Below are 22,608 nucleotides of genomic sequence, written 5' to 3'. Positions count from 1 at the left end.
AGAAGTATAAGAATAGCCCAAAAATAGACAATTTAGCGCGGTGTTGGTGTATGGAAGCATTTAGCTTTTAGCCTAATTTCTTGGGTTTGTGTTTGACTGGACAAAGAGAATATAAAAGCTGTTTTTAGGTGTAGAAGATGTCTGATAGATGTCTAATAGACGTCTAAATATGGCTAAAACAATGCTAATAAAGCAGACAAAATACAACACAGATATAAGGACAAATTTTTTTATGTTTAAAAGATGTCTGATAGATGTCTAATAGATGTCTAAAATATCTACTGTTAATGAAAATCTAATAGACATCTAAGAATAGCCCAAAAATAAACTATTTTACCGCGGTGTTGGTGTATGGAAGTGTTTAGCTTTTAGCCTAATTTTTTGGGTTTGTGTTTGACTGGACAAAGTGGATATGAAAGCTGCTTTTAGGTGTAGATGATGTCTGATAGATGTCTAATAGACGTCTAAATATGGCTAAAACAAGGCTAACAGAGCAGACAAGGTACAAAGCATATATAAAGGCAGAGCTTGTTTCTTTGTTTAAAAGATGTCTGATATATGTCTAATAGACGTCTAAACATGTCTAAAATTTGGGCTGTCACTGAAAATCTAATAGACGTATAAAAATAGCCCAAAAATGGACTATTTAGCACAGTGTTGGTGTGTGGAAGAATTTGACTTGCTTTAGCCTGATTGTTTTGTGTTTGTGTTTGACGAGTCAAAGCAGATATAAAGGCTGTTATTTTATGTATTAAAAATGTCTGATAGATGTCTAAACATGGCTAAAACAAGGCTAAATTTGGACTGTTAATGAAAATGTAATAGACGTATAAGAATAGCCCAAAACTAGACTATTTAGAGCTTGCTTCAGCCTGATTTCTTGTGTTTGTGTTTGACAGGACAAAGCAGATATAAAGGCAGATCTTGTTAGTCCGTGTAGCTCTCTTGTTTGCACCTGATCCCGGCACTAGAAACCGCCGGCGTATTGACTTGTCCTAATTGCCTCGGCGGCACACAATGGCAGGTTGCTTCACCTCAGACAAAATAAAGCACTGTTAACGATGGCTTGAACCCGGCGCTGGAATTAAAAGGGGAATGTTTTTAGTGCACGGCCTTGACTGGAGCGCTGGTTTGTCTCTTTCTGTCTTGTTGCCGCTGAGAGCGAGAATAAGTGCTTTGTGTATGTGTGTGTGTGTCGGTGTAAGGAAGTCTTGTGCTCTCTTGCGATGAACATATGTTATCCACAGACTCATTCGCACTCTTTGTGAGATATTAGCTGCATTTTTAGGGTTCTTGATTAATAGGGATGTCCCAATCTGGTTTTCTGTGGCAACAATTTGATTCAAGTCAGCCTCAAACCGAATGTATATTCCAGCAAGCATTTTTTAATGTTTAAAAGATGTCTAATAGACGTCTACACATAGACACCTCGGCTAAAACAAGTCTAAATTTGGGGTGCTTGTGTTTGAAGGTATGGATATAAAGGCTGAGCTTGTTTTTATGTTTAAAAGATGTCTGATAGATGTCTAATAGATGTCTAAACATGGCTAAAATATGGCTAAATTTGGGCTGTCAGTGAAAATCTAATAGACGTATAAGAATAGCCCAAAAATAGACTATGTGGTGCATGTATGGAAGCATTTGTGTTGGTCTAGCTTGATTTCTTGTGTCTGATGTCTGATAGATGTCTAATAAACGTCTAAACATGGCTCAAGTTGGGATGTTAATGAAAATCTAATAGACGTAAATGAATGCCCCAAAAATAGACTATTTAGGCCGGTGTTGGTGTGCGGAAGTGTTTGCTCTGCTGAACATGTATCATCCACAGACTCTTTGCGAGATTTTGGCTATATTTTGATTAATAGGGATGTTCCAATCTGGTTTTGTATGGCACCAGTTTGATTGTAGTTAGCCTCAATCCGACTGTATATTTCAGAAAGCATAATTTATGTTTAAAATATGTCTAATAGACGTCTAAACAAAGACACCTTGGCTAAATTTGGGGCACAAAATGAAAGACTAAGACTAGAAAGACTAAGCTTGTTTTTTTTTTTTTCTTGTTTTTTTTTCTTTGTCTAATAGACGTCTGAACATGGCTAAAATGTGGCTAAAAATATGAGCTGTCAGGAAAATGTAATAGACAATTAAGAATAGGCCAAAAATAGACTATTTAGTGTTGGTGTATGGAAGCATTTGACTTGCTTAAGCCTGATTTCTTGTGTTTGTGACAGACGGTACAATGTGGATATAAAGACTGAGCTTGTTTTTATGTTTAAAGCTGTCTGATAAATGTCTAATAGACGTCTAAACATGGCTAAAATGTGGCTAAATTTGAGCTGTCAGTGAAAATCTAAAAGACTAAAAAGAAAAGCCCAAAAACAGACTCTGCTATGCATTTATGGAAGCATTTGTGTTGGTTTATCTTGATTTCTTGTGTTTGACGGTGCAGTTTTACCATCAAAAGATGTCTGATAGATGTCTAATAGACATCTAAACATAGACAGTTTGGTTAAAACAATGCTAAATTTGGTCTGTCAGTGAAATCTAATATACATATAATAAATAGAATAAATAGATGTGTTTGGCTTGCTTTAGTCTGTTTTTTTGGGTTTGCGTTTGACAGTGTTGACTTGTTTTTATGTTTAAAAGATGTCTGATAGATGTCTAATAGACGTCTAAACATAGCTAAAACAAGGCTAAATTTGTGCTGTCAATGAAAATGTAATAAACGTATGTATAAAATATGTATAGCCCACGGGACAAAGCAGATATATTGTCTGAGCTTGTTTTTTATGTTTAAAAGATGTCTGATAGATGTCTAATAAACGTCTAAACAAGGCTCAATTTGGGTTGTTGATGAAAATCTAATAGACGTAAATGATTACCCGAAAACAAGACTATTTAGACTGGTGTTTGGCTTGCTTTAGCCTTGCTTTAGATGGTATACCCTGGAAATAAGAGCTGAGCTGTTGTTTATGTTTAAAATATGTCTGATAGATGTCTAATAGATGTCTAAGCATAGCTAAAACAAGGCAAAAATTGTGCTGTCAATGAAAATCTAATAAACGTATGTATAAAATATGTATAGCCCATGGGACAAAGCAGATATAAAGGCTGAGCTTGTTTTTTATGTTTAAAAGATGTCTAATAGATGTCTAATAGACGTCTAAAGATAGACAGCTTGGCTAAAACAAGACTAAATTTGGTCTGTCAGTGAAAATCTAATAGACATAATAAATAGAATAAATAGATGTGTTTGGCTTGCTTTTTTTTGTGTTTGCGTTTGATGGTACAATGTGGGTATAAAGACAGAGCTTGTTTTTATGTTTAAAAGATCTCTGATAGATGTCTAATAAACGTCTAAACAAGGCTCAATTTGGTCTGTCAGTGAAAATCGAATAGACGTATAAGAATAATTTTAAACTAGACGTGTTTTGCTTGCTTCAGCCTGATTTATTGTGTTTGTGTTTGGAAGTACAAAGCACTTATAAAGGCTGATCTTATTTTTTATGTTTAAAAGATGTCTGATAGATGTCTAATAGACGTCTGAAAATGGCTAAAATATGGCTAAATTTGAGCTGTCAGTGAAAATCTAATAGACTAAATATAGACTATTTAGCGCTATATATGTGTCCATCATTGTTTGTTTGTTTTTTATTTATTTATTTATTTTTTGTGTGCAGATTTCCGATGAAGAGATCGAGCGGATTATGTCCGGACAGGAGTTTAAGGATGAAGCCAACATGCCGGAGCACACATGGGGAAACAACGGCGACAGCGACCACAGTTCACCAGGCAATGGAGTCTCGGATGGGAATCAGCCGTCGCCCGTGTCCACACTGTCATCCAAGTGAGTGATGCTTACTACAACACAAACAACGCCGACACCACATCCTAACAACATAACACGTGTCACGACATGCCATAAAACCTATTAGGGCTGCACAATATATGGTTTCAGGATCGATATCGCAATGTGATCATGTATTCGCAATAGACAGGGTATGCAGTGTTACGTATATATTATAATTGCATGTGTTTTTGAGGCCTGTGATTGCATAATAAGCATTCAGACATAAGCATTTTGTAACTTTAATAATGATTAATTGTATTTAATTATTTTTATTAGACAATTACTGTACATAAATAGACGGAAAACGATATTACACTGTTTATTTCAATGGTATCTATATCTGTCCTGTATTCATCTATGCCTGTAGAGGGTTTATTAGATAATATGCAGATGCACTGTGTTACAACATCATCCCAGTCGATCTAATAGTATCAAGTCATCTGCATCAGTATCATTAGGTTATCATACTGTCAGAATCGTATAGCGCCCATGCCTAGTGTGTATTGTGAATTGTGTTTCTTTTGTTTGTTGTGCACGCAGTCGCTCTGTGGAGCTGAACGGCTACACCACGGCTCTGAGGGAGCAGTATATCGGCAACGCTATGGCTCAACACTACCAGTTCCTGCCTCATCTGTTCGGATACGCAGCGCAGCCGCGGAGTCTGTACCCGCAGAGCCACACGCTCATCAGCCAGCTGGTGGCAGCAGAGGATCTGGCGCCCCTGGGCACACCCATGCTCATCGAGGACGGGTAAACTGCGCATTCACTATCACTAGCCATGTTTCCATCCAAAGATGCAAATAAAATGTAATATCGCATTAAAGACGATGAGAATAAAGCAGCGTTTCCATCTAATGAGTCACAATCATCACTTCCTGATTATCTGGCGTCAAATATCAACAATAAAAACTGAATTGGGTGTGGTGTAAAAAGCTGCGTAAGTGCTTTATTTTATCTTTGCATACTTATTGAATGCATCAGGAAACAGGGAGGCGTGGGATATGGGAGGGATGGTGCTTAGAAGGGGGTAGAAGGGGTTTTTGTTGTTGCTTTATATTTGATATCATCTCTTTGCTGAAGGGACTTCTATTTTTCATGTACGTTTATATGTTTGTATATAATCTGGAAAGACATAATAAAAATACTGAAAATAGAAATGCAGACTGCCCCAGCCGGGACTTGAACCAGCAACCTTCTTGCTGTGAGGCAATACCACTGAGACCCTATTTTAAATTCATTCAATCAATTTTATTTTTCGGTTCCTTTATTAATCGGGGGTCGCCACAGTGGAATGAACCGCCAACTTATCCAGCATATGTTTTACGCAGCGGATGCCTTTCCAGCTGCAACCCAACACTGGGAGACATCCATACACACTCATTCACACACACTCATACACTACGGACAATTTAGGTTATCCAATTCACCTGTTCCGTATGTGGGGGGAAACCAGAGCACCCGGAGGAAACCTGGAGAAATCCCACGCCAACAAGGGGAGAACTCCACACAGAAATGCCTACTGATCCAGCTGAGACTCGAACCAGTGACCTTCTTGCTGTAAGGCAATCGTGCTACCCACTGCGCCATCGTGACGCCTTTTTAAATTCATTCATTCAATTCCTTTCGGCTTACTCCCTTTATTAATCTGGGGTCGCCACAGCAGAATGAACCGCCAACTTAATAAGTATGGTTTGGAAGCTCCAGGAAGGGCAAGTCAGAGCAGCGCCCCCCTAGTGGCACCCTAGCATCTCATTTTCCCACACAGCATTTGTTTTACGCAGCGGGTGCCCTTCCAGCTGCAACCCAACACTGGGAAACATCCATACATACTCAATCACACACATACACTACGGACAATTTAGCTTATCCAATTCACCTGTTCCGCTTGTGGGGGGGCACCTGGAGGAAATCAACGCCAACACGGGGAGAACTCCACACAGAAAGGCCAACTGACCTAGCTGAGGCTCGAACCAGTGACCTTCTTGTTGTAAGGTGATCGTGCTACCCACTGCGCCACTGTGACACCATTTTAAATTCATTCATTCATTCATTTTTTTTCAGCTTAGTCCCTTTATCCCACTGTGGAATGAACCGCCAACTTATCCAGCACATGTTTTACCCAGCGGATGCCCTTCCAGCTGCAACCCATCACTGGGAAACATTTCAAATTCAGTTAAACGAATTGTAAATAAATATATTCAAACCTTTACATTTAGATTGTGTTACATGTTTTCACATTGTTCAGGATCATGTGCTTACAAACTATATGCTTGTTACATTATTTGACAGTGCAATAATCGCATTTCGGTTTAAAGGCGATTAATCGTGTGAGCCTAATTCGGCAGGTTAAAAATGGCAAAAAATCGAACATAACTCCATCTCTAACATCTCACCGCCTACACTACATCACTACATCTCCCCTTGCTCTACACCTCCAATATAGAGGAAGATGTTTTCTGATGGTTGAGTGTGAAGAAGAAACTTGTAATGTAAACACCATTGATAAAACCGTGTGTGTGTGTGTGTGTGTGTGTGTGTGTGTGTGTGTGTGTGTCTCGCAGGTATCGAGTGACTCAGGTGGAGTTGTTTGCTCTGCTGTGTCGTCTGGCCGATGAGCTGCTCTTCAGGCAGATCTCCTGGATAAAGAAGCTGCCGTTCTTCTGCGATCTCTCCATCGAGGACTACACTCGACTCCTGAGCGCCACCTGGCAGGAGCTCATCCTGCTGGCCTGTCTGACCGTCTACAGCGCGCAGGTGCTCGGAGACCTGGCCAACGTCACACACAAATACACACCGTCAGACGACGAGCTGCACAGGTGAGGATATCGATACAGTTAAAGTCAGAATTATTTGATTTTTTTCTTCTTTTTTAAATATTTTCCAAATGATGTGTAACAGAGCAAGAAAATTTTCAGAGTATGTCTGATAATATTTTTTCTTCTGGAGAAAGTCTTATTTGTTTTATTTCGGCTAGAATAAAAGCAGTTTTTGATTTTTAAAAAGCCATTTTAAGGACAATATTATTAGCCTCTTAAAGCAATTTTTTCCCCAGATAGTCTACAGAAAAAAACATTATTATACAATAACTCGCCTAATTACTCTAACTTTACCCTAATTACCCTAGTGAAGCCTTTAAATGTTACTTTAAGCTGAATACTAGTGTCTTTAAGAATATCTAGTCTAATATGATGTGGTCATCATGACAAAGAGAAAAGAAATCAGTGATTAGACATGAGTTATTAAAACTATTATGTGCAGAAATGTTCTGTCAAACAGAAATTAAGGGTAAAAAAAAAATACAAGGGGGCTAATACTTCTGTGTTATAGAGCTGCACGATTCTGGCTAAAATGAGAATCATGATTTTTTATTTGCTTAAAATAAAGATCACGATTCTCTCAAGATTCTGTAGATATATCATTATTTTTTCTCAAACATATGGTAAAACAACAGTAATAATATTATGTGTAGGTCTACTGGTTTCTATAAATAATTCTATTCTACTTATAATAATTCCGAGGTTTAATTATTATGTTGCAAGTATATATCGTTGACAACATTATAAGATCATTTTATTCACTGGTAAAATCGTTTGTCATTATCAGATTAAATTCAACAATATATAGGCTAGAGTAGTTATACTGATACTGTAGACATTCATTTTCATGCACAACTCTGTTCGCTATGAAAAACATCAAATGCTTGTCATAATCATAACTCAAAAATGCGATATGATCATTTAAATGACGTGCACACTTTCTGACTGCTAAGTGCTGTTCATACTTCACACGCGGCTCCCAAACGATCACTCTGTGCCACAATCTGAATATTATTTACTACTGTATTACATGTTACTGGAAGCCTGCGCAGGTTCTGTTCACTAAAGTAGACCCGCTCTTCTATCAAGTAGCGCGCACACCCGCTCTCTCAGTCAGCAACTCACGTCACGTGTGATTTCCCGGCCACGAATACATCATTAAGGGTCACGAAACACCAGAGCACACATGTGTTGAGCTGTTGACAGTGGTATATGTGTCCCACACTGCTAAAAACACTATTAGGACACCTATATTTCACTAAAAAGTGTAAATTGGTTGTTTTTGCGTTATTTCAAGCAAATTCGTACTTCCGGTTTGAAACAAATTTTTGAAGCTGCGTCACGGCCATGAGATAATAGCGTGTATTCCAGCGTGCAGACTGGACGCCTGTGCCAGAGTGTGTCTTATTACGTCTTACAGTGTGCTGCATTAATGCATGAGTAAGGCTTGGTTCAAACCAATCAGCGCGCTCTATTGTGCAACTTCATTAATATTCATTACTGTCACAGTGTTTAGACGGCAGAGACGCCACGTTGTGTTGGCAAAACAAGCGTGAAGTGTTGCTTTTATAGTTTGCTGCAGTGAAGTTTCGTTTTCATTTTCTCTCTGTGAGAGCTCAGCTGAAGTCACGTGTGGATTAACAGTGTACGCGACGCTCGACAACAATAACTTACGTGTCTAAGGAGGAACATTGTTTACCTGAGAGCTGTTCTCATCTGCAAACGCTGAGATCCGGATTCGCTTGTAGTCTCCTCTTAATAAAGACGCGGCTCTAGTTGCTGGTGATTGTCCTGTCTCTACAGATTTGGTAAGTGAGCGACCAGTGCTCTTTGTTTATTCAGTTCGTATTTTATTCGTATCAAACAAACTATTGCACCGAGTGTAAACAAGTTAGCACTAACAGTTACAACCAAACTATAACCTCGTGTTGGATTTTGTGACCGGAATAACACACGCGGCTTTCTGATGCTACCTGCTGTGTGCATCTAAGTTTCCGGGAAATGCTGAGTTTTTTTTCTCTCATTCGCCGTGCGGCATCAAACACTGCATGAAAAATACACGCTTAGAGCAGCTCCTCGAATCAAATATCACGTTTGTCGGGAGGGACATGAATGAATTCCCTGAATGAAAGAGCCAAACTGCAGTTAAAGTCCAACATTTAATAATTTGGCAAATAATTCGACTACAGATGTCCATGTAAACACATTCACATTGTCCCCTGTGTGTGTGTTTTGACTCTGAAACTCAGCGTGCCCAAATAGACACTTCCACACCAAGCCTCTTTTCTTCCTCCGACACTCCCCCCTAAACAAAGCTGGACACGCCCACTTTTCTGACTTTTTCCAAAGTAGAGGTGTGAAAACACCCTGCTGAAACGAGGGGGTTTCATGGCCCTTTATATGAAGACAGAAATGACATTTTGGGGGTGAATTATACCTTAGAAATACAGTATGTGACTCTTTTTCAACATCATTTGGAGCGATCCATGTCGCTGAGAAACATATGTGAAGCAATGAAAAGACTCGTGCAGCCGCCTTTGCTTCTCTCTCTCCTGAACTTAATAATATGATTGGCAGAATCGTAGAAATGCTGGATTAAGATCGTCTAGGGCAGTGGTTCTCAAAGTGGGGGTCGGGACCCCCTTGGGGGTCGCGGGACAATGAGAGGGGGTCGCTTGGTGATTTACAAAAATTTGAATAAACTTTTATGATTACCATTGTTAATCCATAACCTACAGAAGATAAAAAAATAGTTACATAAAAAAATACAGTATCCAAACAAAATGCCATCAGCCTTTGTTTTTTTTATTTTTTTTATTATTATTATTATTTTTTTTTTACATTGATTGCAACCCTTAGGGTTTTTACATTAGATTAATGACAAAGCAATGACAAAGCAATAGCGTCAGTGCACCAGATTCTACAGCACTAGCTAAACTTTCTGACACCGTTACAGCACTCGCGTACATTTAAAATACATACAGGACACTAAACATGGAGTATGATGTGTAAGTGGCAGTCTCCAAAATTAAACCAAGAAAAGACTTGGGATGTAACTTAAATATTGTGCCCACCAGTCTAATTAGATGAGGTAAACATAAAATAATCATAATAAAAATGATATGGGACTGTTGCACTTTTTTGTGTTGTCAATATGCTTGTGTTTATGTAGGCTGATTGGTTTGTGTGAGTGTTGTGTGCAACATTTGTATGATTATAACCACTTACGAAAGTAGTGGGGGTCGCGAGTCATTGGCATTGTTATTTTGGGGGTCCCGGGCTGAAAAGTTTGAGAACCCCTGGTCTAGGGGGTCGAATCGAGATCGCCATCTTTTTACGATTAATTGTGCAGCTCTACTGTGTTAACACTCTACTGTACAGTGTATTACTAGCACTGGCATGATGGGTGTGTAAGTGTGTGTGTGTGTGATCCTCTCACCTCTGTTCCTCCTCCTCTTGATCTGCTACGTGGATGTCTTGTTGTGTTCGGGGCAGAAGCTCAGGGCGTGAAGTGTGAAGCGGAGAAGCATCCGCTTTTATCCGGTCAGATGAACACTGATGTCCTGACCCGACACTCAATAAAGCAGAAACAGCTCAACAGAGGAGGGCATTTGCTGAACATACTACCTCAGATTTACACCGGACTGATTTAACACAGGACACGTCTCACGCTTCATCTGCTCTCCCACTCAAACATGCTCTTATTAGCATCTCAGGAACATAAATTAAGCTTGTGAGCGCTGTTATCATGGCTAACAGGATGTACACATATTGTATATATAGCCAGATAACGCATGCATGAATTTGGTCAGATGATAAGACTAAATATTCTCAGAAACAGGTTTAATAAACACTCTTACAAGGAAAAAGCCTCACTCAAGAAAATACCTGCATATACACTAGTAAAACGTCATGTTTATGTAGTTAATATGTAATATAAATATAACTGTTCTAACATAAGGTTTTCTTTTTTAAATTGAACTCTTGTATTTATTTTTACAACACATAATACATCATATATCAAATAAAAATCATATATGCGCTGACCGGCCACTTTATTAGGTACACCTGCCCAACTGCTCGTTAACCCAAATTCTTAATCAGCCAATCACATGGCAGCAGCTCAATGCATTTAGGCATGTAGACATGGTCAAGATGATCTGCTGCAGTTAAAAGTGTGCATCAGAATGGGATTTAAGTGACTTTTGGTGCCGCACGGACTTCTCTGAGTATTTCAGAAACTGCTGATCTACTGGGATTTTCATGCACAACCATCTCTAGGGTTTACAGAGAATTGAAAAAGAGGAAATATCCAGTGAGCGGCAGTTTTGTGGGTGCAAATGCCTTGTTGATGACAGAGGTCAGAGGAGAATGGGTCAATTAGTACCAATTGAGTATGGTGTCAACGCCACAGCCTACCTGAGTATTGCTGCTGACCATGTCCATCCCTTTATGAGCACAGTGTCTCCATCTTCTGATGGCTACTTCCAGCAGGATAACACCATGTCATAAAGCTCAATTATCTCAGGCTGGTTTCTTGAACATGACGATGAGTTCACTGTACTCAGATGGCCTCCACAGTCACCAGAGCTCAATCCAATAGAGCAGCTTTGGGATGTGGTGGTTAAGTATGTTACCTCAGACAGACCTAATCTGAGGATGTTACTGAACACAAACAGGAAGCGCATTTCAGACTTTGATTTTACATTACAAAGGCAAACTATTTTCGTAATGACATGCACAGATGAATTGTTCACCACAAAACTAGCAACGTGGGCTAACAACATCAATATGGTTAGTTTGGATTTCATATGTACTGTAAGTTAAGTTAGTGTGAGTGGTGTTGCTGATCGTGTGTGTGTGCGTGTGTGTGTAGTTTCAGTGAGGATGGGATGGAGGTGATGGAGAAGCTGATCTATCTCTTCCGCAAGTTTCACCAGCTGAAGGTCAGCAATGAGGAGTACGCCTGCATGAAGGCCATCAACTTCCTTAACCAAGGTAAAACACACACACATCTGCATCTACTGTACATCCCTATACAGCTAAAGCACCATTATGAGTCAAAATTAGGTGCGTTTTCTCCTTAAAACAAGCTAAATAATCTGACAATGTGGTTAGCAAAGTAATCTTACTCCAAACCAAAAACAAGTTTATTTTTTTAACCCGGTTGGCAGATTATTTTGCCTGTTTTAAGGAAAAACTCACTTCAATATGGCACAATATTTACTGTGTGTCTAGAATATGCTTCTTGATTCAAAGATAGATATTTGGACTAAAAAGAAGATAGAAATTAAGTCAGAAAAGCATTTTTTGCAGTGTAACTCGGTTGTCCCGATACTGGAATTTGCTACCAATCTGTACTGAAGTTTTAATAATGTCCATTTTATGCTAACGTTTGAGCACTGCCGAGCTCGTTCTTAAACAGCGCTGATTTGCCATTGTGTTCACGTGCTCAACAGAAATGACTGTGATTGGCTGTGAAGGTCATCAGTTCACTAAACTCTGTAGGTCTGTGATGTCAGTAGAAAAGCAGCTGGTCATGCATCTGACTGGATATTTCTGTATATTTGTCCAGATATCCGTGGCCTGACCAATGTGACGCAGCTGGAGCAGTTGAACAAGCGTTATTGGTACGTTTGTCAGGATTACACGGAGTACAAGTACCCTCACCAGCCCAAACGCTTCCCCGAGATCATGATGTGTCTGCCAGAGATACGCTGCATTGCAGGTGAGTCTAGAAATTTAGGAGTTCATTCATTCATTCATTCATTTTCTTGTCGGCTTAGTCTCTTTATTAATCCGGGGTCACCACAGCGGAATGAACCGCCAACTTATCCAGCAAGTTTTTACGCAGTGGATGCCCTTCCCCTCTGGGAAACATCCACACACACACTCATACACTACGGATAATTTAGTCTACCCAATTCACCTGTACCGCATGTCTTTGGACTGTGGGGGAAACCGGAGCACCCGGAGGAAACCCACGTGATGGCAGGGAGAACATGCAAACTCCACACAAAAACGCCAACTGAGCCGAGGTTCGAACCAGCGACCTTCTTGCTGTGAGGCGACAGCACTACCTACTGCGCCACTGCCTCGCCGAAAATTAGAAGTTTCTTTCTTATTTAACACTAAAGCTCCCATTGACTATTGATGGCACTCATTGATCTCCATAGTAGATGGCACCAATTGACCTCCATAGTGGACGGCACCAATTGACCTCCATAGTGGACTGCACCAATTGACTTCCATAGTGGATGGAACCAATTTACCTCCATAGTGGACGGCACCAATTGACCTCCATAGTGGATGGCACTAATTGACCTCCCTAGTGGACGGCACCATTTAACCTCCATAGTGGACGGCACCAATTGACCTCCATAGTGGATGGCACCAATTGACCTCCATAGTGGACTGCACCAATTGACTTCCATAGTGGATGGAACCAATTTACCTCCATAGTGGACGGCACCAATTGACCTCCATAGTGGATGGCACTAGTTGACCTCCCTAGTGGACGGCACCATTTAACCTCCATAGTGGACGGCACCAATTGACCTCCATAGTGGATGGCACCAATTGACCTCCATAGTGGACGGCACCAATTGACCTCCATAGTGGACTGCACCAATTGACTTCCATAGTGGATGGAACCAATTTACCTCCATAGTGGACGGCACCAATTGACCTCCATAGTGGACGGCACCAATTGACCCCCATAGTGGACGGCACTAATTGACCTCCCTAGTTGACGGCACCATTTAACCTCCATAGTGGACGGCACCAATTGACCTCCATAGTGGATGGAACCAATTTACCTCCATAGTGGACGGCACCAATCGAACTCCATAGTGGATGGCACCAAGTGACCTCCATTGTAGATGGCACCAATTGACCTCCATAATGAATGGCACCAATTGACCTCCATAGTAGATGGCACTAACTAATCTCCATAGTAGATGTTACTTTTCAAAGGGGATGTACCCGTTTTAACTCATATTTAACCCAATGTTTTAATTCATTCTTTCTAATGTTATTTATCCGTGCTGTTTTCCTATAGGATTTCATTCCAAAATGGCTTGACACTAGCGCCATCTAGTTGCTGTTTCCCAAACAGCAACAGAGTGTCGTCTCCTGGTGATTCTATGCTCGGATAAAATCTCATTTATTTCAATAACGTATAAAGGTTTCAGTCAAAGTTTATATTGAGTGGCCTTAATTACCATATACTTACATTTAAATTAATCAAGCAGTACAAAATGCACTAATTATATACAGTACATACATTTTATTAATATTGTAAAAAGATGATCTGCTTTATAATTACACTGTTGACCCATCCCTAACCTTAACCCAACCTTTAACTTAGCCATACCCCCAGACATCCTACTTCAAGAGCACCAGAAGTGTTGAGCAATACTATATGAACACTATAAGTGCATTGTATTTTTTTTTCTGATGCAAGTACAAAGTAATTGAGGCCACTTAATATATATAGCAGGGTTCATGAACACCACATTCTATGAAAGTCAATGAGTGCCATCACCAGCATTCCTCAAAATATCTTCTTTAGTGTGTGTGTGTGTGTGTGTGTGTGTGTGTGTGTGTGTGTGTGTGTGTGTGTGTGAAGTTTCAGTGATTTTGGTGACTGTCACTTTAAATTCAAATAAGATTGCGCTCTTTTCAAGAGAAGGCGGAGCTAGAAATGCTTGTGTGTCAGCATAGTGGCAGATTCAGAAACAAGACTAGTGTCCTATGCTAATGAGGGAGAGATGGTCGCTAGTGGGCGGGGCTTTCGCTCTATGATGACACGTACAAAGAGAGAATGTCAATCAAAGTGTTTCTGCAGACTGTTTCTATCACGTCTGATTATAAACAATACAACTAATAAATGTTTAACATTAGAAGCTGGTTATATTCACACACTGTTGCCACACGACCTCTTATAAAATTGCATAATAGCTCCCCTTTTAATACGTTAATTCAATGTAACCTGACGTGTTTTGCGCTGGTGTTTCAGGGAAGCTGGTGAACATCCCTCTGGAGCAGCTCCCTCTGCTCTTCAAGGCAGTATTGCACTCCTGTAAGTCCAGTCTGAGCAGCTACAGGACAAGCTCCTCCCCCTGCGTGACGAAGGGTACCGCTCCTGCCAACTAGCCACGCCCCTTTCCTAGAAACACCCTCCCCATCTATTGCACGGGGGCGGGGTGTTCCTTGGGGGCGGGGCTTCCGGTACCTCCTCCTCCTCTCATGAATGTGACAAGAAACTATTTTATGCATTTGGTTTAGAGTAGCGTTGATGTTGTTGTTTTTATTTCCCTCTCTCTCTATTTATTACCAGACAGAGCTGAATGTATGTTGATCCACACTGTGCACATGCTCCTTTCTCGAATGGAAATGCACAACAAGCGCGGTGGATTTTCACACGCTTCAGTCCAACTGCGAGATGTGACTCGATGGGATTAGATCTACTGCTTGGGTTTATTGTTGATCACTATCGTTAGGGACAGATTGTCTCTTTATTGAAAGACTACCTCAGGACGAACATGCTTCGCGTATTCTCTCTCTCTCTATGTTTTAACGGGAAGTTAACGTTCGACGATGTGCCTCCAGTTTCACAATGTCTACTTATTTTTTGAGGCGTTTGCCTAAAAAATGGTTATCATATTCAGTAGTCGCGTAAACGATTGTTTTTAGCATTTCTATACTCTAAATGCTGCATTGTCGTAATCTAACATTGGGTTAAATAATGACAAACCAAAACGTTGGGTTAAAAAGATCTCATTTAAAGCGATAGTTCACCTAAAAATGATCATTTACTCACTTTTAACACAAAAGAAGATATCTTGAAGATTGCTGGAAACCTGTAACCATTCACTTCCTTAGTAGAAAAAATGAATGGACGTCAATGGTTACAGGCTTTAACATTTTTCAAAATATCTCCTTTTGTGTTCAACTCAAACAATGGTGAGTAAATAAACTAATTAAAATTTTTGTGGTGAAAGATTATTTTAAATGTTCCTATACTTTAAATGCTGGGTTGTCTTAATCTAACATTGGGTTAAATAATGACCAACCAAAACGTTGGGTTAAAAAAGACGTCATTTAAAGGGATAGTTCACCTAAAAATGATCATTTACTCACTTTTAACACAAAAGAAGATATCTTGAAGAATGCTGGAAACCTGTAACCATTCACTTCCTTAGTAGAAAAAATGAATGGAAGTCAATGGTTACAGGCTCTAACATTTTTCAAAATATCTCCTTTTGTGTTCAACGCAGGAAAGAAACTCAAACAAGAACGAGTACATAGATGTGTAATTTTGGTGGTGAAAGAGGGTTTTTAATGTTTCTATACTCTAATGCTGGGTTGTTGTAATCTAACATTTGGTTAAATATCAACAAACCAAGCTGTGGGGTTAAAAAGACGTAATTTAAAGGGATAGTTCACCTAAAAATGATCATTTACTCACTTTTAACACAAAAGAAGATATCTTAAACAATGCTGGAAACCTGTAACCATTCACTTCCATAGTAGGAAAAACTAATTGAAGTAAATGGTTACAGGCTTTCAACATATAAATATCAAAATATCTCCTTTTGTGTTCAACACAAGAAAAATTCTCAAGCAGATTTAAAACAAGGGTGAGTAAATAAACTAACTAAAATTTTTCTTGTGAAAGATGCTTCTTAATTTTTCTATACTCTTAATGCTGGGTTATAATCTAACATTGGGTTAAATATAGACAAACCAAACCGTTGGGTTTAAAAAAAATTATTTAAAGGGATAGTTCACCTAAAAATTATCATTTGCTCACTTTTAACACAAAAGAAGATTTTTTGAAGAATGCTGAAACCTGTAACCATTCACTTCTATACTAGGAAAAACAAATGGAAGTCAAATGGCTTCCAACATTTTTGGAAATATCTTCTTTAGTGCTTAACACAACAAAAGGAAGTCAATGGTTACTGGCTTCTACGTTTTTTCAAAATATCTCCTTTTGTGTTTGGAATAAGGGTGGGCAAATACTTACATTTAAATTTTGGTGGTGAAATATAAATTTAAATGTTTCTATACTCTAAATTCGAGGTTGTTGTGATCTAACATTCAGTTAAATATTGACAAACCAAGCCGATGGGTTAAAAAATATATAATTTAAAGGGATAGTTCACCTAAAATTATAATTTACTCACTTTTAGCACGAAAGAAGATATCTTGAGGAATGCTGAAACCTGTAACCATTCACTTCCATAGTAGAAAAAAATAAATGGAATTCAATGGTTACAGGCTTTAACATTTTTCAAAATATCTCCTTTAGTGTTGAACACAAGAAACACTCAAACAGGTTTAAAATAAGCATAGGTAAATAAACAAATTATCATTTTTGTGATGAAAGATTATTTTAAATGTTTCTGTACTCTAAATGCTGGGTTGTCAAAATCTAATATCGCGTTAAATATTGACAAACCAAAGCGCTGGGTTTAAAAACTTTTATTTAAAGGGATAATTCACCTAAAAATGATCATCTACTCACTTTTAGCACAAAAGAAGAGATTTTGAAGAATGCTGAAACAAGTAACCATTCGCTTTCAACAAATGGAAGTAAACTGGTTACAGGCTTCCAACATTTTTCAAAATATCTTCTTTTATGTTCAACACAAGAAAGAGCGGTTTGAAACAAAGTAAATGTAATGTAGTAAAATGTAGTAAAATAACCCACTCACTTTCAGCACGAGAGAAGATATCTTAAAGAATGCTGGAAACCTGTAACCATTCGCTTCCATAGTAAGAAAAAACAAATGAAAGTCAATGGTTACAGCCTTCCAACATTTTTCAAAATATCTCCTTTTGTGTTCAACAGGTTTGAAACGAGCGACTAATTAAATGAATAATTAATGTGGTGAGCTGTCTCTTTAAATCAAATTAAAACGCTTAAATTTGTATTTAAATGACTCTTTTCAACCCAATCGCATTTGTTTTAAGCGTGCGCAGAAGTCGTCGTGATGTTTACACAAAAGAGAGAGACGTACGGCTGCATTTCACAATCATAGGCTGGGGATTAAACCAGGATTTTACTTGACGACAGTATGTGTTGAGATTTTGTGTTTGTTGATTTTTCTTTCTTTCTTTTTGACCAAAGTGATATGCAAATTTGGAGGGAAGTAAGCACGGCTTGGCTCCGCCCTCAGTGGGAAGAAGTGCTTATCTTTAGCATCCGCCAAATGTTTAGCATCTGTGGTTTTGAATGAACGTATATATATTTGAGCATAAATGTGGATTTCCTTCCCTCATGTTGTAAACAGGGTAAAGTTGCTGTTTTTGAATTGACGTTCGCCCTCTCTCAGATATAATGCAGTGCTGATGTACTTGTAGGTTTAGTAGTTTGTAGTGTCCAGGACATCGTAGGTCCTTGTAGAGGTTTTTTAATTTGGTTTTATGAGATCGGGGGAGGGGTTGTTTTTGTTTTTGGCTTGTTTTCGAGTATCAAAATGCAATGAGTTTTACTGTATGCGGCAATTAAGACATTCCAGACACGTTCGCTATGCGTCGAGTAATGTTTACATATTTGCACCAGACAATGAAAGAGCAGCTAAACCAACCTGTATGGTGGACCATTACCGCTCTGTGTGTCCTTAATATTCTGCATTTCATCCATCATCTTTTCATTCATTACATTTATTTCACCGCAAAAACACTAAAATGCTTTGATTGCGTAGAGTTTTGGTCTTGCTTCTAGTCTAAATATGTCAAATTTCGTAAATCAAGAAGCATCTTCATAGACAAGTGTAAAATATTAGATAAAAATGAGTCAAAATTAAGTGGGTTTTTGATTAAAGCAAGCAAAACAATCTTGTTTTTATAATTATATTTATAATTTGCTCACTTTTAGCACAAAATGGGATATTTTGAAGAATGCTGAAAACCTGTAACCATCCACTTCCATAGTAAAAAGAGCAAACGGAAGTCAATGGTTACAGGCTTCAACATTTTTTAAAATATCTCCTTTTGTGTTCAACACAAGAAAGAAATCTTAACCGGTTTGAAACAAGGGTGACGTCATTTGCATCCAAGACGTCAGTGTTTCTCAACCACGTTCCTGGAAGACCACCAGCACTGCTGTTTTGGATGTCTCTTTTGTCTATCACACCCAATACAGGTCTTTCTGTCTCTGCCAGTGAGCTGATGATCTGAATCAGGTGTGTTTGGTTAAGGAAAATGCGCAGAGCTGGTGGTCCTCCAGGACTGTGGTTGAGAAACACTGGTCTAGAACCTCCTCAGCCTTCCGCAATGGACTTTCAGTTCATATTTCAGCACAAAATGTCTCATTGTAGTCCAAATATCTAAAATTTCTTAAGTCAAGAAGCATCTTCATAGACAAATACAAAATATTGTTGTTTTTTTTCAGAAATATTAAGTCAAAATTAAGTCCGTTTTTGATTAAAACAAGCAAAATAATCAGTTTTTTTATTCATTTTGACGTAAGATTGTTTTGATTAGCCCATTATGATATGTTATCATAAAATATCTCATAATACACAGCTGATTTTACGATACCTTAAATCATAATGGGTTAAAAATGTAATTTAAAAGGATAACTCACCTAAAAATTGTCATTTGCTCAGTTTTAGCTGAAAGAAGATATCTTGAAGAATGCTGGAAACCTGTAACCATTCACTTCCACAGTAGGAAAAAACAAATGGAAGTCATTTGTTACAGTTTTCAACATTTTACAAAATATCTTCTTTTGTGTCTAACACAAGAAAGAAACTCAAACTGGTTTAAAACAAGGTGGCTGTCATTTACGTCAGCAACGTCTAGAACTGTGTTTCTCAACCATGTTCCTGGATGACCACCAGCACTGCATGTTTTAGAGGTCTCTTTTGTCCGTCACACCCATTACAGGATTTTCAGTCTCTGCCAATGAGTTGATGATATGAATCAGGTGTGCTTGGTTAAGGAGATACGGAAAATGTGGTTGAGAAATACTGGTCTAGAACATCCTCAGCCTTCCTTAATGGACTTTAAGTTTATATTTTAGCTGGAAAACACTGCGCGAAGTATCCCGTTTTTAGTCCGAATATCTAAAAGTTCTTAAATCAAGAAGCATTTTCTGGACAAGAACGAAACATTGTGCTGTTTCAGAAATGATGATTAAGTAAGTTTTTGATTAAAAACAAACTAAATGATCTTGTTTTTCATTTAGACATGAGATTATTTTGCTTAGCCCGTTATGATATAAGGTTACTTAAAAAATAATTCTGTATATTACAGCTGATTTTACGATACCTTATATCATCATGGGTTTAAAAACATGTCATTTTAAGGGATAGTTCACCTAAAAATGATAATTTACTCACTTTTAGCACAAAAGAAGATATCTTGAAGAATGCTGGAAACCTGTAACCATTCACTTCCACAGTAGGAAAAACAAATGAAAGTCAATGGTTACAGGCTTCAAAATTTTTCAAAATATCTTCTTTTGTGTTCAACACAAGAAAAAACTCAAACTGGTTTGAAACAAGGGTGACGTCATTTACGTCAGAGACATCTAGCACAGCCTCAGCCTTCCTCAATGGATTTTCAGCTCATATTTCAGCAGGAAAACACTGCACAAAATGTAAAATGTCTCAAATATCTAAAACTTCTTAAACCAGGAAGCATTTTTCACACAAGCACAAACCATTGTGTTTTATTTTAGAAATAATAGGTCAAAAAAAATAAATAAATAATATATATATATATATATATACACACACACACACACACACACACACACATATATATATATATATATATATATATTTTTTTTTTTATTTTTTATTTTTTTTTTTTATGATAAATAAATAAAATATACATAAATTATATTATTTTAAAGCTTTCAATCATTGCAATTAATTGTGAACCATTTTACTTCACTGATTTTTCTTCTGTCAGACGCCCTAATGGAAATCTCTAATATATTTATCACCTCGTTGGGAGATTATTTTGCTTGTTTTTAAAGACAAACTCACTTAATTTAGACTCATTATGTCTGAAAACACCACAATAGTTTATACTCCAATAGAAAATGCTTCTTGATTTAAGAATCCTTACATAATTGGAGTAGAAACGAGACAAAAGCTCTCGGTAATCAAAGCTGTTTTGCAGTGTTTGAGGCTTCTCTGTGGTTTTGGAGTGTGAGCTTGCTTAAACGTCAGACTAAACTCCTGATAGCGACATTGTTTGTTACAGGTAAAAACTACACAACACATCGACGTTGACAGCAATAATACGCATTTTCAAGTCGTTGTCTGCGTCAGAGACGTCTAGAACATCCTCAGACTTCCTCAATGGACTTTCAGCTCATATTTCAGCAGGAAAACACTGCACAAAATGTCTTAAGTATCTAAAAGTTCTTAAAACAAGAAGCATTTTCCACACAAGCGTAAACTATTTTGTTTTCGGAAATAATGAGCCAAAATGAAGTGAGTTTTTCCTTAAAACAAGCTAAATAATCTGCCAGTCGGGGTAAGAGAAATAATCTTGCGTTTAATTTTGACTTCAGATTATTTTGCTTAGCTTATTATGATAAACGGTATCATATAATATCTCGTAAATTACAGCTTAGAGACATAAGATAATGATAAATAATTAAATATAAATAAACCATATTACTTTAAAGCTTTCAATAATTTCAGTTAATCATTAATTGTTTTACTTAATTGATTTTTCTTCTGTCAGACGCCCTAATATATTTATCACCTCATTGCCAGATTATATGCTTGTTTTTAATAAAAACTTACTTCATTTTGATGATAATTTTATATATTTCCCTGTTTCCTGTATTTTGCTTCTATATATAGCTTTAACATGCTATCTAAAAGCTCATAATTTGATGAATGTTTATTTCCAGAACGTTTCATTTCCCTGTTCCTCAGCGGTGGAATGATCTTCTCAGGTCTCTAAGGCATTTAAGATTTCCAAAACCTTTACTTTCACTGTTGTCAACTGTTGAATGTGGTATTGTGCTTCTTTATATAGCGTTAACATGGCATTGTGCTTCAATATGTAGCGTTAACATGGTATTGCGCTTCTATATATATAGCTTTAACATGGTATCGTGTTTCTATATATAGCTTTAACATGATATTGGGCTTCTATATATAGCTTTAACATGGTATTGTGCTTCTATATAGCTTTAACATGCTATCAAAATGCTCATATTTTGATAAAAGTTTATTTCCAGAACGTTTCGTTTCTCTGTTCCTCAGCGGTGGAATTATTTTTTTCAAGTCTCTAAAGCATTTAAGATTTCCGAAACCTTTACTTTCACTGTTGTCAACTGTTGAATGTGGTATTGTCCTTCTATATATAGCTTTAACATGATATTGTGCTTCTATATATAGCTTTAACATGGCATTGTGCTTCTATATAGCTTTAACATGGTATTGTGCTTTTGTATAGCTTTAACATGCTATCTAAAAGCTCATATTTTGATGAAGGGTTATTTCCAGAACGTTTCGTGTCTCTGTTCCTCAGCGGTGAAATGATCTTCCCAAGTCTCTAAAGCATCAATAATTTTGACATATTACTTCGAAAAACACCACAATATTTTAAATTGTCTCGAAAAAGCTTCTTGATTTAAGACATTTTAGATATTTATACTAAAAGCAAGACCTCTTGAAGTAGCCACACTCTGCGTTTAAGTCTTTGTTTTGTTGTTGTTGTTTTATTTGAACATTTTTGTCACTTGTACATTGAAACTACCTCTATTGTGCGTCACCACGATGCTTGCTTTCATCAAAGGCAAAGTATTTAGTATTATTTATTAGTTTCAAAGCACCAGTGAGCCTGTTTCTTTGTCTCCGGAAGTTTCCCACCTGTTTATTTTCTCAGTCATTTCTGCGCTATATAACAGTGTGAACTCATCAGATGCTGCGTGTTTACGTCACTCTTCAA

The 22,608-nt window shown here is 37.8% G+C and overlaps 1 protein-coding gene across 7 annotated transcripts in view; it reads left to right on the top strand.

The window, feature by feature from the left end:
• Window positions 1-20,396, top strand: part of nr6a1a (nuclear receptor subfamily 6, group A, member 1a) — a 199,122-nt gene extending 178,726 nt beyond the window's left edge. For 2 of the 7 annotated variants that reach the window (XR_015496813.1, XR_015496816.1), the window contains 7 exons: window positions 3,684-3,850; window positions 4,394-4,603; window positions 6,415-6,669; window positions 11,546-11,667; window positions 12,245-12,397; window positions 14,690-15,994; window positions 18,894-20,396. Coding sequence is in view for 2 of the 7 variants with exons in the window: in XM_087262739.1 (XP_087118865.1) it covers window positions 3,684-3,850; window positions 4,394-4,603; window positions 6,415-6,669; window positions 11,546-11,667; window positions 12,245-12,397; window positions 14,690-14,826 (1,044 nt within the window). In the remaining 5 variants the exon portion in view is untranslated. 7 annotated transcript variants of the gene reach the window in all.
• Window positions 20,397-22,608: the final 2,212 nt, after the last annotated feature.

This window comes from Danio rerio, chromosome 8, assembly GCF_052040795.2.
Source record: "Danio rerio strain M-AB ecotype USA chromosome 8, GRCz13ab, whole genome shotgun sequence".
NCBI lineage: Eukaryota > Metazoa > Chordata > Actinopteri > Cypriniformes > Danionidae > Danio > Danio rerio.
Note: the sequence above shows the minus strand (reverse complement) of the source record. Positions and strands in the feature narration are given on the sequence as shown.